The 16477-nt window shown below is 36.2% G+C and overlaps 3 protein-coding genes and 1 long non-coding RNA gene across 6 annotated transcripts; 3 read left to right on the plus strand and 1 right to left on the minus strand.

Annotated features, from left to right (window-relative positions):
- Positions 1-979: 979 nt before the first annotated feature.
- On the plus strand, positions 980-2810 carry LOC103329400 (protein translation factor SUI1 homolog). Of its 2 annotated transcripts, none has more exons than XM_008231866.3 (5): positions 980-1169; positions 1574-1683; positions 1808-2013; positions 2413-2466; positions 2568-2810. In XM_008231866.3, the coding sequence occupies exons 2-5, from the start codon at positions 1647-1649 to the stop codon at positions 2610-2612; spliced, it is 342 nt and encodes a 113-aa protein (XP_008230088.1). In that variant the 5' UTR covers positions 980-1169; positions 1574-1646; the 3' UTR covers positions 2613-2810. The 2 variants fall into 2 exon arrangements, with proteins under 2 accessions (XP_008230088.1, XP_008230087.1); XM_008231865.2 differs by having other exon boundaries at positions 984-1169; positions 1577-1683.
- Positions 2811-5359: 2549 nt separating this feature from the next.
- On the plus strand, positions 5360-6670 carry LOC103329399 (transcription factor CPC-like). Its single transcript, XM_008231864.2, has 4 exons — positions 5360-5672; positions 6076-6160; positions 6265-6370; positions 6481-6670. Exons 1-3 carry the CDS (start codon positions 5621-5623, stop codon positions 6350-6352), a joined length of 225 nt encoding a protein of 74 aa, XP_008230086.1. The 5' UTR covers positions 5360-5620; the 3' UTR covers positions 6353-6370; positions 6481-6670.
- Positions 6671-6756: 86 nt separating this feature from the next.
- On the minus strand, positions 6757-9851 carry LOC103329398 (uncharacterized). Its single transcript, XR_513908.2, has 3 exons — positions 9622-9851; positions 8358-8803; positions 6757-7019 (listed from the first exon to the last, which is right to left on the minus strand). It is a non-coding gene; the product is annotated as an uncharacterized LOC103329398 (long non-coding RNA).
- Positions 9852-13114: 3263 nt separating this feature from the next.
- Positions 13115-16314, plus strand: ICL (isocitrate lyase). Of its 2 annotated transcripts, XM_008231861.3 has the most exons (3): positions 13115-13236; positions 13983-15585; positions 15685-16314. In XM_008231861.3, the coding sequence occupies exons 1-3, from the start codon at positions 13207-13209 to the stop codon at positions 15777-15779; spliced, it is 1728 nt and encodes a 575-aa protein (XP_008230083.2). In that variant the 5' UTR covers positions 13115-13206; the 3' UTR covers positions 15780-16314. The 2 variants fall into 2 exon arrangements, with proteins under 2 accessions (XP_008230083.2, XP_088906092.1); XM_089049966.1 differs by lacking the exon at positions 13115-13236 and having other exon boundaries at positions 13947-15585.
- The last annotated feature ends 163 nt before the right edge of the window (positions 16315-16477 follow it).

Below are 16477 nucleotides of genomic sequence, written 5' to 3' on the forward strand. Positions count from 1 at the left end.
GTATGAGAGAGTGAGGGTCCAATGGTTTTGGGCCTTTGCATTTGTGTAGTTTTTTCTTAAAAACTAAATAGACAGGTTTTTTCTATATATATATAATAATAAAAAAACTGAGGAAAAGAATAATAGAAGGTTGGGTAATTCACAATTTAAGAGGGCTAAATTTGGAAATAGAATAAGACAAAAATAAAGGGTTCAGGAAAATTGTGGAAACTCAATATGATGTTATGATGTTTAAAATAAGGGAGTTTCACTAAAACACCCAAAATGGGGGTTGAAATTATAAAAAAACCCAAGCATTATTTAAACATATAAACACACCCAAAATCCATCATTACACACACTCAAAACCCATTTATAAACACACCCAACAAGTTGACTTTGGGGTTAATTTTGGGTGTGTTTCTATGTTTAAATAGTACTTGGGTTTTTTTATAAATACATGTCTAGGATTGGGTTTATTTATAAATTTGTATTAAAATTAAAACTTTTTTGTTGGTTATTAATTAGAAGGCTACACTACACTAATTGAATTAGTAATTGGCTTTTAGATCTTATGTTTGAATTTTCACTGCTAGAATCTGCTTAACTTTCAATATAAGACTGCCACCTTATTAAAATAAGATCCAATAATTTATATTTTAACACGTGTACGCTAGTGAAAAAAAAAACTTTTGTTGCTTATTAATTAGAAGGCTACACTAAAAATTGAATTAGTAAGTGGCAGAAATTAAAATTTTAAATCATCCTTTTTTAGGAAGGGTGATTTACTAAGTAAGTACTTGGAAGTCTAAACCGGTGAAACGAGACATGGCGGTGCGTTTTGGTGTCATAGAGAAAACGACCGCAGGCAATACGCGGCTTAGGCAGAATCAGATCCTCAAGGGCAATATTGCCGCGTGAAGGTAAATCACAAACCGTCCGTTCCTACACACGCTTCTCCCAACCGTCCAATCCTGAAACCCCCACAAAAGAACAAGCCAAACAAAGGCGTACGGCAGCAGGAAGCTCTTCTTTAACGCGATAAATAAGAAAGAATAAAGTAAAATCCGAGTTTCTGTGGTTCGCACGACTTTTTCATATCCTATATATAGAGCTCCTACCAATCTTTCTCTCTTTACCTCATCTCTGTTTCCAAATCGCCTGCTTGGATTTACCGTCTCTTCGTTCAGGTAATTTCTCTTTTCATGTTGTTATCGTTATTGTTGATTCAGGAATGAAATTTATTTTCGGTTGTGTTTGATTTATCGCTAATTTAGATTAATTCTTTCTGGGTCGATTTGATTTGTATGAATTATTAGCTTGAGGATTGTGGGATTATGGGCAATTTGTATAAGCTGGGTATGTATAGAATTTTTTATGGTGGATTTAATTTTATGATATTAGGGGTAAGTCGAAGAGTATGAGGTTTGGGTTCTGGTAATATGGAAGAAGTGAGTTTGGATCAATAAAAATGTGTACTTTGGTAATTACTGTGACTTTTTGGCCTGTTAATATAATGAGATTATCAAATTGTGATTTTGTTTCTATGTTTTCTGGATTTGGCTGATTGGGTTTTCTCTATCCTTTTGTGTAGCAGATTTAATATTAATATTTTAAGAAAACCCTTTGTTGGTTACTTGATCTTCTTCCTCCAACAGTCAAGTTTCATGTCTGAATTCGACACCCAGGTCCCATCTGCTTTTGGTAAGGTTCTGTTCTTTTAAGCTGATCCATTTTAGGTGATATGATTTATTATAAGCATACTTCATTCAAGCAATCTAAGCATTAAATTTTTGGTGGTTTGTGTCTTTGTGGATTGTTTGGGCAGATCCCTTTGCTGATGCAAATGCTGAGGACTCAGGTGCTGGGACAAAAGAGTATGTGCATGTGCGTGTGCAGCAACGTAACGGGAGGAAAAGCCTGACTACTGTGCAAGGATTGAAGAAGGAATACAGCTACAATAAGATACTAAAGGACCTCAAGAAAGAGTTCTGTTGTAATGGTACTGTGGTCGAGGATCCTGAGTTAGGCCAGGTTTGTTCCCGTCTCTTGGAAAAAGAAACTTTCAAAATAAGTGATTTTTGCTCCAAATAAGCAATGCAAATGGGCAGTTAGTAAATCAAGATGCATTCTTTTGGTACGATGATTGCAAAGTAGATGTAAGATATGGTGCATTATTTATTTGATAGTCTATGTCGGGCCACAAGATTGGTGTTGCTAATTTGCGGTGATGAAAAGGGCTGAAAGGAGAATTTATTGCATGTGTAGTAGATTTCTTCTCCCTTTGAGTATAGGGTGCAAGCTTGCACTAAACATTTTCCATGTATTGTGAGCATTGTTGTTCATTAGCCATCGGCAAAACATCTATACAAATATTCAACGTGTCAGTTTACTGTCATTGCAACCAAAGGCTTATATGTTTCATGGTTGCAGGTCATACAACTTCAGGGGGACCAGAGAAAGAATGTTTCCTCCTTCCTTGTGCAGGTAGTGGATCTGTCTGTTTTTTTAATTATGTTGCCGCCACATTATACTATTGATTGATGTGTATAATATAACTTGTCAACTTCTCATCTTCTTTTAAACAGGCTGGCATTGTTAAGAAGGAAGACATCAAGCTTCATGGTTTTTGAATAGCAGCGGTCCCGTTACTCAAAGCGAGTAATATATCATCAGAAATTGAGTGTTGCTACAATCTGTTCTGTTACATGTACCTTATAAAGGTCTGAAACAATAGTTCTGTTTTTCTTCAAGTTCTGCTGCTTGCTGTGTTATGTGGCAGGATACTTCGAATACCGTTACTCATAATAATATAGTTCTGCTTTCTATTAGTACCGCGGAAATGACCAGCAGGTCTGCTTGTTGATTTATGCTTTCCAGTCAGTGGCACTTTTCTTACTAGGGAGATTCTTGCATATAAAGGTTGAGTACAGGACTTAAATATTTGTGATTGGCAGAAACATTTTAGTGGCTTCAAAAACTATTCCCTGTGTCTGCAAAATTCTTGTCGGAGAAGCTCCCCATACTAGATATATCAAAATGCATATAATATTCCTTTTTCCTGGGGTCGGGCATTAAATATTGGAAGATTCACTATTATACCCAATTAATGACTTCCTCTATTTAAACGTGTTCTAAGCAACAAATGAAAAAAATTATTTCATCTTTTGCTGGTAGATAGGAACCCTTTAAAATGGTTAGCGAGAATCAGTTTAATTTAAGGCAAAAAGAGGAAGCCATTAATGTATCATATTTGTCGGCATATTCTTATTAAATGAAAAAATAATGCTAATTGCAACAACTAATTGGTTTTAAGATGCAAAAATGGTCCACTGTCCAATGGGCTGGTGCAACCTGGTCCAACTTTTGGCCCAACCCCAATGTTATGGGTAGCTGGGCTTCTGTCTTTTCTCTTCTAGTTGGTTCGGCTTGAAACCTCAAAAATCCAACTGATTTCGGTCTGTGGGCTGAACGAGGGAAAGATCCGGTTGTGGTGCACTTGAAGTCATCCGACATGTTTTTTTTTTTAAAAAAAAATATTTTGTACAAGTGATAGTCTAAATTACTTTTTACTCCCACACTCCAAAGAGTTATAGTGGTTCGAATCTATAAATAATATATATATCTTTTTTGGGTTTGAATCCTAGATATTAATACGTAAAATTTTCTGCACTTTATTGACAAAATAAAAAAGACATGAACTGAATTTGAAAATTGTGTAGGTTTCTAAATAATTTGACTTTGATCCGAATCCTATGCCAAGCGGATATGGATGATAGCTCCTTACATATTATTTTATAGTGTAAATTTTCATTTCATTTAAATATATATATTTTGTACATGTTTTTCTAGTTTTTATATTACTTAATTGTGTCTGGAAATGATCATCTTGATAAGTTCATAACATCCAGTTACGTGTTATATAGTCAAAGAACACACGCTACTTTTAATTCTCTTCGAAAAGGACAATACCTCCTATAATGATATTTAAATAATAATAATAATAATGCTTATCTCTTAGCTCAAAAGAATGATAATACTAGACAATACATGAACAGGATAATTGCCTGCCGACTTTAGACTTGAAGTCTTGTGGATGACCAACACCGCTATATGCCAACGATGGTTGATTTACTAGGTAAGGTATTTGTATTGTGTGTAACTTATAAATGTTGGTGTGTAATTTGTAATTTCTTATATAAATTCATATAGATGGTAATTAGTATGTATATGATAAGTCTTTCTAAACTTTTATTCAAAAGATTTATATATAAAGAGATTCTATTAAATTATAAAATATATGAAATGAGACTCATTTACAATATCTTTTAACTTTTTAAATTACAAAATTTTTTTATTCAAAACACTATCAAAGATTTAAATATATCAAATTAAAGTGTAGAATTTATCTATAATTTTAGTACTGAAAAATTAGTATATGACTAAATATCTCAAAAAAAAAAAAAAAAAAAGTCTGCTATTTACCCTGGCCGTCCAAAAATGGTCCATCTGTTTACAGGTACTTTTTTGTTTGATTTCTGTCGACCCTCAACCACGGGCCATACAACTCCAGTAAGCTTTCGAATTTCGCCAAGGACGCTGATAATTTGATTGTCTACTTCTCCCAAATCAACTTGAGCAAGTGCTTGAAACTGTTTGCTCAGGTACGATTTTCAATCGTGGGTGCATACACAAAAAACTTCAACGATAAGAGTTAAAATACGGCTGAACGATTGTCAGCAACATTATTTCCAAATGGCGCGTGATAATTTCTTGGAGCTCAGCTTTCTAGTCGACACTATCAGTAAAGTAATATTAGTCGGGGACAAAACTGCATATTTTTAATGGCCATCGACGATCGTGCTGTCATATCGTATCATATTATTTGTTTTCTAATTTGGCATTTTCTTAATTACTGCTAAGACACAGCCAATGTATTTCACTTGATATTAATACATCCCCACCAAGAACTTGCCACCAAGGAACCAGTTGAATATATATATATATATATCTCATACCAAACAACACCCTACCTTCAAGATTAAAGCACCAAAAACTAATTATGGTTTCAAGGGATGTTTTTCTAATCGACGAGAAAAAACGGAATTCTAACTTGAAATCTCTTTCAATACGATGATTTTTCGAGAGATAAAGTGTAAGGAGTTGGTGTTTTTTTTTGGCAACTCAAAACCATCTTAAATAATCAAATGACTCAAAATGATTTGATCATGAAAGTTAAAATCAGGTCATGATAAGAAAAAGTTGGAGTTGGAGGGTAGGGCCCAACATTTGATTATCTTTTTATCTCACAGTATACTGATTTGGAGGTGTGAGTACAAATACTCAAGGATTTGCAATCATCAACATTCTATGCCAACCAACAGTTAAGTATTCAACTACCTATCAAAGGTGGACTAGAACCCACCCTTTCCAACTACCATTCTTCTTTGGCTTCCTCAACTCACCACCCATTCTTCCCTCTATCCATGGACAACATTTTCTTAGGAATCTTCCTCCTATTTATACAACTTAGATTACTTGCCTTCAGTTTCAAACACAGTTTCCTGCACTTGCTCTTTTCTATTAACTCAACCACTTCAAATTTGCGGCTTCAGTTTGTCTCATACTTTCAACTACTTCAATGGCTGACTTGGATCACTCCACCTCTGATGACAATTCTGTGGATTCTAGAGGTACCCTTTTGAAATTTGATGTTAATTTCCTAATCATTCTACGTGGTTTTTCCAATTTTCTACTCCATTGTCTGACTTGGATCAAACCATTCCTAGAGCCCAGAGGCTCCCTTTCTATCCATTGAAAGGATCTTATTGGTTGTTCCAAATTATAAAAACTAGCTGTCCAATTTTCTACTTCTTATGATTCTTTCATAGGGTTATCCTTTGAAATCTGTGTTTCTTTCAATGTGACTCTGATCAAAAGTCAAAAGCATTACTTCACCAAAAAAAATCTTGGTTCTACAACTATTTTAAATATGTAGTCCTTTTGATCAAACATGATGCATGAACTCAATTCCTTGGTGACTTGTGTTTTAGATCAACTCACAAATAGACACGTTTTTATCACAATTTGTTGCAGAGGAAAGTAGTCAAGACTCTAAGCTTCACTTCTCAGAAGACGAGGAAACTCTAATCACTAGGATGTTTAACCTGGTTGGTGAGAGGTGAGCTAATCTCTTCTTCTTTTTATGTCTAATTTTCTCCTACTTTTCTAAAGTTACCTGAATTTTGGATAAGCTAATGTTGTGTTTACAAATATATCTCTCAGGTGGTCTCTGATTGCTGGTAGAATTCCTGGAAGATCAGCAGAGGAGATTGAAAAGTACTGGACTTCAAGATACTCAACAAGTGAATGAAGTGCCAGACCAAGAATGGTCTCTCTCTCTCTCTCTCTCTCTCTCTCTCTCTCTCTGTTAGAGCAGAAAATTTTGGGGGTGTTATTAACAAAGTTTGGTTGTACTTAATATGCATGGGTTTTTTCCAGTTTGCATTGCTTAAACAAAGGAAGCTGTAGTATGATCAGGGTTTGCTTGCAATCAAATGGGGGCATTATTCTGCAAGGTCCCATCTTTGTACAATAGTTACTGGATTAATGATGTTTGGGTTTTCAGTTTTTTTGTTTGTAACTTCTGTTATGTGAGCTCTAAGTGGAAGTAAATTTGGTTGGTTTTTTAGCTGCTTGATATCAATGATCAATTGGTACAAAGAATTTAGAACACAAAGCCCAATCTGGTGCTTGTGTTATCTTCAGTACTGACTGTTGACTTGAATTGAAAACCCAATAATATATTCTTATCATGTGGAAAAACTTATGGTCCCCTGCACACATTCTGACAAAACCCAATACAATAATAAGATTAAAAGGGAATATAAGGTTGGAAAATACAGTTTACAGGACCTTTTGATATAAAAGGGGTCTATATTGGTATTGGACCAGAGATTGGTTTGTGCAAAGGCCATGCTGCATCATATGAGCTTTGTCATGTCCTGATTCTTTCGAGTTTGAGCTATCTGCCATGGCTCCTAGTCATGGCAACGAGAAAGAGAAAATGAAAATGACCTTCAAATATATAAATATTTTTTTTGGGTCTGGAAATTGCTTCATATGGACACAACCTTATCCAAAAAATGATATAGAGCAAATGACATAAGCAATTGAAAATGAGTTGGAGAGACGTACGCGCAAGGACAAATCAAGAAAACTGCAAGTTTCGGCTTCGAGCTCATATTTGGGCCCATGACCCGTTGTTTCGAAAGAGAACAGCGTCACGAGTAAAACTCATTGTTTTGTCACGACGTAGGGACTTTTTTTGGCATCCGAGATCGATTAAGATATACGGGCATCCAAAATCGAGTTTTTATGCTTTATTAGTTTTTTGAAACTTGGTTAATTTTCCTACTTTAATTCGTTTTGGATTCCTAGGGTATTTAAATCAACTTTAAACTTGTGGTTAGGGTTATGTGATGTTATTTTCAGATTTTCAATAAACTTAAGGTTCCCTCATTCTTCTTGGTGGATTTCAAAGTTATATTCTATGTTATAGTTTTAGCCATTCAATTATCATGTTGCTTCAAAAAATCATCATGCAACATTACAAAACAAACAAGGCCAAGCCCACCCAGCTAAACCCACAAGGGAAAGCAAAGACACATATGCAAGCATGAAACATGAATAAATTAAGCCAATCACATCAGAGAGTAGCTGAATTCTCAATGGCAAAGACTCAAAATCAGTCTTTTTCCTTTTTCTGTGGTTATCTCCAGACTGTTCTACCTAATATATTAATTAATATCCATATGATGACAACTAGAAGTTGTTTTAAGTTTCCCACATGCTAAAACAAGAGAAGAAGAGTTAGAAAACTCTTTATAACACTTAAAAAGGTGAAATTTGAAGGGGGCATTTGGTAGTGTCAGAAAAAATGAAGAAGAAGGAACCAACTGACTTGCAGAAAGCCAAGTTTGTTAAGATTCAACATGTAAAAAAATCCATCTCTGTTGATAGATTCATGGGAAATTTGGAACCTAAGCTGGAACATAATCATGAATCTAAGGATAAAAAGCACCGTCATGAGAAGAAAGTAGTCTAAAAGAGAACAAGTGACTGAACGCGCTTAGACATTTGGCAAATGTAAATTTTATAGTCTTTTCTTTTCTGGCCTGGGATCTTATTTTATTATTTTATCATACTATATGCCGCAAATGATTTGTCTTGGCATGGTTGAAGACCGTTAGCTAGAGTAGCGGTAGCATCATGAAAAACCACATGCAAAACGATATGAAATGAAAACATTCAAGAAAACATGGAAATCATGGGGATCATCAATGGATGCATATTTTAAAAAACAGGGGCAAGCTTACCTTCCATGGCCAAAGAACGAGCAACCCCAGTGATTGATAGTTAGCCGCTCTAAACAAGCTTCTTAGTACCTTGATTGCATTTAATTGATAATGCGGATTCACAATCTAATCAATAGTTTCTCTTCTCTAATTGGAGACACAATGATTGACGAGTTTGATTATATAGTTGGATAGGATTCATAATCTTAATCAATTATTTGGTGACTGAAAACAACCTAAACTGGATTATGTCTAATTAATCATAATTAATTATCGACAAAAATGTGCAAGGATTATCAACAACAAAAAAAGGTACAAGGATTGTGGATCCAACTAAAAGATTGGGATTAAGGTCCTTAGTCGCTCAACACATGTACTCTTTACATGCTTATGCATTCATAGCACAAGACTTGGCATTGTTGTGTTGTGAACATAATCGTTGTAAGATTTGCTTTAAGAGAAATCAGCTGTGAAAAAAAACGGTTTGGCGTTTAGTAAACTTGTTATAAAAAGTGATGTTTGTACAATAATAAGTTCTTGTGTGTTTGGTAAATTTTGGTGTAAAAGTGTTGTGAGTTGTGGATAATAACTAAAAATAATATTATGGTGAATTAACTCTTCTATTCAAGTGTTTAAAATTCGCCACTTAGATAATGAAATTATTTAGGAGACTAGTCTATGATTTGAAATGGAGCATCTAATTAAAAAGCATCATTTTTTTTCTTTTTACTCAAGCTGTTGTTATCTTTATAGTATGAAATGAAATAGGTTGGGTTTCACTCTCTCAAGTCTTCTCTAATAAGAAGTAAGAATTTGGTTCTTAACAAACAGGAACAAGGAATTGTCCATTTAAATAATTGAATTAAGGGTCCATATTGATTTTTGGGTCACCTTTAAGAAAAGCAAATTGTTTATTGTTCAAGCAAAAACCTTTACCATTCCATTTCTAAAGCTTCTTCTTCATCACTAAGATAGTAACAAAGGGAAAAACGAGTCATGACTACTTTGTCTCACGGATTTCCAATTATTTCGTCTTTCAGTTGTCATTGCCGAATGATTAATCTTAAGGAAGATCACAAGGTCTGTTTTTGGGGTTACTACAAAGAATGAGTGACAATGAAATTAGTATTTCTAGGGTTTATAGGAAGAATGATAATATTAATCTTATCGGTTGCTGCTATCATATCAGTTTGATTTTTAAATTGTACCATAATCAGCGTGCTTCCCTAACCCTAATTGAGAAGAATGAAATTGAGAAGAAAAATAAATATAATATGTCTCTTACCTGGCTTTTAGAGAAGGCTTCAATTGATCCAACAAGAAAAATTGAAGAACGAGCATAAGAGAATGAGAAGACCGACGAGAAGGAGAAGAGCTTGTTCTCATCCATTCGTGAAACAAGTGAACGTGGAAGAAAGCGATGGGAAGGAGAAGAATGAAACTAGAAGAAGAGAGACACGAGCGTGAAATAGATGAGGTTATTTTTGAAATTCTTGGATTTTCATTAAAGTCCATCGCCTCTCCAAACTGATTACCGCATAATCAAAAAATGAAAGCAGCTCATTAGATGTTTTCCTTAATTGCTTTCTCTCACAACAATGATTTACATTAAGTGCTTTTTTTTTTCTTTAAAAAAAGAAAAATAGACTGGGCATTCAAAAATTTCAAAATAATCACTTCTAGCTCCAAATAAGTAATGTTAAACGGGCACTAAGTTGGATTGGATTATGTCTATTCATGCTAGGCCATGCATTTCAATTAGTCAAACCTCTTAATCATGTGTAGTACCAAACACATCATTGAATTCGTGTTATCCTCTTCAATTCAATCCAATTCCAGTTTCAAACATGAAATGAGGAGTTTTTTCCATTTTCTCTTCCTCATTAATCAACAAAAGCATATATACAATTTGTATATTAATTTTTGCGGGCCCAGAAACAAGGGCTCTTGCTTGGCCCCGTTATAGAAGTATTGGGCCTAGTTGAATTTGACACATATGATGACCCATCTAGATAAATAATTACCATACATTATGGTTCTCTAGTCTTTAGATAGAACTTTATGTGACACATGAACTAGTGGTACTAATAATCAATTAACTTGTAAGGTAGGTAACTATTTTAACAATATTATAAATAAATAAAACTATCTAACCAATCTATACTTGTAAATTAACATTACTCAAAACATTGTGGTATATAACCTGTCACAAGAACATCTGCCTCTTACAGGGCATCATAGTTCTCTAAAGAGGCTGCCAAGAATACCAAAATCAGAGTCGATGTGTATCGCGGGTGAGAAATCCAGTCGTCAAGAAGGAAATACTAGGAAGAGACATGATTCAACTGAAAGGTGTATCTAGTTGAACTTGTTACTTCATTTAATAACGTGGCATGTACTACGTCATGTAATATAAAGATATGGTATACAATACAAAATGTGGTAAGAATAAAGATATGGTATACAATACAAAATGTGATAAGATTAGTATTGTTGAATATCAAAAGATTGATGCAATTATTGAGAAAAGGAGAGGGAATGAGAGAGAGATTCCGAAGATATGTGAGATAAGAAGGTTCTTTGTTCCACCTCGAAATGCTCAAAATCCAAAACATGCTGCCCAGCCAGAATTATCAGCAGCAATTGAGGACCACTAAGACGCTCTCAGTCTCCCATTTCCCAAAGAAAACCTCCTCCTTCCTCATATTCTAATGAGGAAGGATGTGTTCAAATTCATACCATTATTATTATGTTTATCTCAATTCAATATCCTCATCTGGTGCGCATATATCGTCATTTTCAGACGGTGCAAATATATCTATCCCCTCCATGTCCATGACGTATATGCATGTTATCCCAATCTTGATTTTTCTATTGCATATGCTATAACTGCCCACTTGCCAACCAGACCATATAATTTACCAATAAGAAAATGTTAATGAATTAAGACCAGTCTGTGTAATGCATGTGTATGGCAATGACGTTCCCATAGTTTGATCTACCATGCATGTTGTTTATACCATATTTGATCAGTCAATCAAAGAACGATATGTGGAATAAGGGACCCAGGAGGATGACTCGTTAAAACTGGTAATCAATTGCGTCCCACAAAGTACCATCGGCAGGATGTGAATCTTTTGCACCATAGGTTGCAATCGTAACAAAAGACCATACTTCATTAGGAATTTCTCACAAGGACATGTGACGCTTCTTCAGGCAATGCCCACAATCCCACATCGAAATTCCACTCAAGATGCACATCTCCCAAAGTTTATATAGGGGCTCAAGTCCCCAAAACAAAGTAACTGCGATTTCAACTAAGTTAAGCCCAAAAGTATCCGACCATTTTTGTGCATCAACACATGCAAATGAGAGATTTTTTTTTTCTCTTCTTTCTTTTCTGGTCAATTTTAGCCACTTCTGCTGCATGATAATGCGCAAAGAAAGGAAGGGTAAACATACCAATAGAGAAAACTTCATGAGGATAAGACTGTCATCTAGTTAGGAGATAGGGTTATCCATCCAGAGAGCTTCACCTAGCTAGCTCCTTGGGAAAGTCCAAATCCCCACATCATGCAACCCTTTATACTACTCATCTCACTCATGCTCATGGCCAATCTAACAAACTCTTGCAACCTTTTTTACCCAATTAAAAGGGCTATAACAATGAACTGAAGAATTATATCTACAAGGAAAGTTCAAGCTTCAACCTAATATTACAGAATCCACATGCCTCCAGATTGCATGTATATATGTTACAGACGCCGTGTGCATTTATCTACATCTGTCACGCTCACGGCTGTGTGACTCTGACACATGTTCTTTGTTGCCATTTGGACAGAAAGACGCATTACCCAGAAAGAAAGAAAACCGAGAACAGTGTTTTTCAAGGCTTTGGGTAAGATTTAAAGGACAAAAGCGACAAACCAACTCTGCTACTTTAACTTTAACTTGGAGCTAGGTTGGATTTTAATCTCATCGATCACATGCAGTTAAGAAGAACAAACAAGTCAATAAATCATGAATCTTCTCAACTTCATCTTGTACAAGCTATTATGTTCGACAAAAGAATGAGCCAACGATGTACATCAGAGTTTCACGGGAAATAATCTTCTCATGTTCTTTATCATGAATGGGAGAAGCCTAATTATGCTACAATTTTATCTGGTTCAATCTTTAGTCAGCAATCATTTGTTTCAATATCGAAATTTTCATCCCTTGGTCCACATTGATGGCTCGATATTGGGTGTCTCATCTTAAACAAACCAAAAACATTTGTCTCACACACACACAAACTTTTGTATGTGAGCATCAAAAGAAATAATAACCAGCTAAGATTTAGTTCATATGCAGAAACCAGAAAGCAAATTGAAGAAAAATGAAAGTGGCCGATCTAGGCACATCTGAGGCAGTTGAAGAACAAAAGTAATAATAAAAAAAGCAAACAGAAGAACAGAATCAGTTACTCTATTCTTTTATCATGTTATAAAAAATAATGACATCATCCAAAATTGGAAGAAGAAGACAATTAAGCATGGTGACTCAGGATTGTTAGAGAACTAGTGCATGCCATCACCCTACGTGCCTGCAAATGCAGCTCCCATGGGACAAGTTTCGCTTTTTTTCTGCAAGATAAACAATGAAATATATTTATTACACCATAAAAATAAAATTTTAATATTGCGAAGCACTGTGGAAATTTCTTGGATTTTGTTTCTTTCTTATCCAAAAGGGTATAGTTTTAGCAATGTCACAAGAAGTTGTTACCTCTCCCCCGCTGGTGTTATAAATATTGGGACTTGGAAGAGCTTTCTCATGAACTTCTCCTAGTTGTTTCACAAAGCTTTCATACCAAAAACAAGTTCTAGCCATGGCTGCATCTTACTCAGTGCCTTCAATGGTAAGCCATGAACAAGCTTTCTCTCTTTTTCTTCATTTTTCTGTTAGTTGTGTCCTTGCTTGTAGTTCTCTCCTAGGATTTGCTAAATTTGAGCTATTTCTACACTACATTATAATAATATTCAAGCACATTTTCAGTGTTTCATATAATTGGTTTTCCCTAGTTTCAATTAGTCTCTGCATATTTTATACTGAGGATTCGGTTTCATTTTTTGTACTTAAGTCTCATCACCCAAACATACTTCTATACGTCTGGCGCATTGGAATTGGCTCTCGCAATAGTCGGTGATAGGTGTGAGACCTAAATTTTTTGCAGGTCCCACACCTTTTCTACTACGCCGGGCGTCTAGAAGGAGCTAGACTCTCTAGCCAGCCCAATGTCATGATGAAAAAGGAAAGAAAATTCGACCTCAAATACTTAAGTTCTCACAAATGGCCTATTAGCATGCATGGCATCAATTGTTGCCATTGAGTTATGGATATGTGGGTTAATTTGGTCAAGGAGGAGCTTGCCATTCCTAAAAAGTTGATAAATTTGTCAAAAAGTGAAAAGTATTTCATTCTTCTTTGAAAGATCATGTACCTATATTTGCATGTATCTATATGATATGTATGCACTTGATGTTGTTATGAAGAACCGTAGATGGAGCATAAATTATACGAATTTCTAATTAAAATGAGTTCAGAATTAAGCAATGCAAATTGCTTTTCTACATGTTTGTAACTATGCCGGAATTTTGTATACAGATAATGGAAGAAGAAGGAAGGTTTGAAGCGGAGGTAGCAGATGTGCAGGCATGGTGGGGCTCAGAGAGGTTCAAGCTAACAAAACGTCCATACGCAGCTAAAGACGTTGTGGCACTAAGAGGGACCCTTAGACAAAGCTATGGCTCAAATGAAATGGCCAAAAAGCTGTGGAGAACTCTCAAAACTCATCAAGCCAACGGCACAGCCTCAAGAACTTTTGGTGCACTAGACCCTGTCCAAGTCACCATGATGGCCAAGCATTTGGACACCATTTATGTCTCCGGTTGGCAATGCTCGTCTACACACACCAGCACCAATGAGCCTGGTCCTGACCTTGCTGATTACCCCTACGACACCGTCCCAAACAAGGTGGAGCATTTGTTTTTCGCGCAACAATACCATGATCGCAAGCAAAAAGAGGCGCGGATGAGCATGAGCCGGGAAGAGAGGGCTAGAACCCCTTATATTGATTACTTGAAGCCAATAATTGCTGATGGTGATACTGGTTTTGGTGGCACCACAGCAACTGTTAAGCTTTGCAAGCTTTTTGTGGAACGTGGCGCTGCTGGTGTTCACATTGAGGACCAGTCCTCTGTGACCAAAAAATGTGGTCACATGGCAGGGAAAGTGCTTGTTTCTGTTGGTGAACATATTAATAGACTTGTGGCTGCAAGGTTGCAATTTGATGTCATGGGAACTGAGACTGTCTTGGTGGCTAGAACTGATGCAGTTGGTGCTACTTTGATCCAAACCAATGTGGACACCAGAGACCATCAGTTCATATTTGGGGTAACAAACCCGAATCTCAGAGGGAAGAGTTTGGCTACCCTTCTAGCTGAAGCCATGGCTGCTGGCAAAACAGGAGCTGAGCTGCAGGCGCTTGAGGACAATTGGATTTCAATGGCCCAGTTGAAGACATTTTCTGAATGTGTCACAGATGCAATTAAGGCCATGAACGTCAGTGAACATGAGAAAAGGAGGAGACTGAACGAATGGATCAACCATTCTAGCCCTGATAAGTGTTTGTCAAATGAGAAAGGCCGCGAGATTGCTGAGAGGTTGGGGCTTAAGAACCTCTTCTGGGACTGGGACTTGCCGAGGACCAGAGAAGGGTTCTATAGGTTCAAAGGGTCTGTGATGGCAGCTGTTGTGCGTGGCTGGGCTTTTGCTGATCATGCTGATATTATTTGGATGGAGACAGCGAGCCCCGACATGGTTGAGTGCACCCAATTTGCTGAGGGGGTGAAGTCTCTGCAGCCTGAGGTCATGTTGGCTTATAATCTATCACCATCTTTCAATTGGGATGCATCTGGAATGACTGATGATCAAATGAAGAACTTCATTCCTAGGATCGCCAAGTTGGGGTACTGCTGGCAGTTTATAACACTGGCTGGTTTCCATGCTGATGCGCTTGTGGTCGACACTTTCGCGAAGGACTATGCTAGGAGAGGAATGCTGGCTTATGTTGAGAGGATCCAGAGGGAGGAGAGGAACAATGGAGTTGACACACTTGCTCATCAGAAATGGTCTGGTGCTAATTTCTATGATAGGTACCTTAAGACAGTCCAGGGAGGCATTTCTTCAACTGCTGCTATGGGCAAAGGCAAGTCATTCTAAATGTTTTGTTCTCTTGGTAAAATGAAAGAGTGATTAATTACATTATTGACCATCATTGTTTCATTTTTGTTTTCTTCTTTTGCAGGAGTGACTGAAGAACAATTCAAAGAATCATGGACCAGGTCAGGATCCACAGATCTGAGTGAAGGAAATGTTGTGATTGCCAAGGCAAGAATGTAAAAGACAGAGAGAGAGCCACTTGAATTGAGTTTGGTCCAAGGGTACTTTGAGACATTATCCAGCTCATATATTGTGGGAACTGGGGTAGAATAATGTGCTGAAATAATATGATATAGGTGATTGAGACCTTCTGGGTATATTTTTTTGTTTTTGCTACCTAGTGCAGTCTAGTACTTCTTTTATTAGTCTCTAAAGTGAGGACCAAACTTGTTCTTGTGTACTGTAATGGGATATTTTTTCCTTTCAAGTTTTGAAATGTATCCTTCCATTCCTATTAATTCCTCTGTTTCCTCATTCTGTTTGTTGTAAGTTTTTTAAAGTAGTAAGTTAGTGACAGTTCCCCTACTTCCTCCCTATGAGAAAAACTTAGATGCAACTGGGATAGCAAAATAGTGTTGTTCCCATTTCATTGAAGTCTTTCTCCCTCCCTACCCTCAAAAGAATCAGCTAGGAGTAAATGGCTTACAAGGCATTAAGAGAAAAATCATGAATTTTCTCTTCTTATTTCTCATAATTTACTTGGTTGTTTTTTTTCTGATTCTGGTTTCATTTTCTATCAAAGCTTTTGCATTGCCTTTATTAGCATCAATTCTGATAAATTCACAGTTTTGTGCCTGGCCTCATCAATTAGCTGCCATTGGTCTTCATCAAGCATTTTTCTTTCTTTTCTTCACAGCTATTAAGTAATTCTTTTTCCT

This window comes from Prunus mume, linkage group LG4, assembly GCF_029339155.1.
Source record: "Prunus mume cultivar Tortuosa linkage group LG4, ASM2933915v1, whole genome shotgun sequence".
Lineage (NCBI taxonomy): Eukaryota > Viridiplantae > Streptophyta > Magnoliopsida > Rosales > Rosaceae > Prunus > Prunus mume.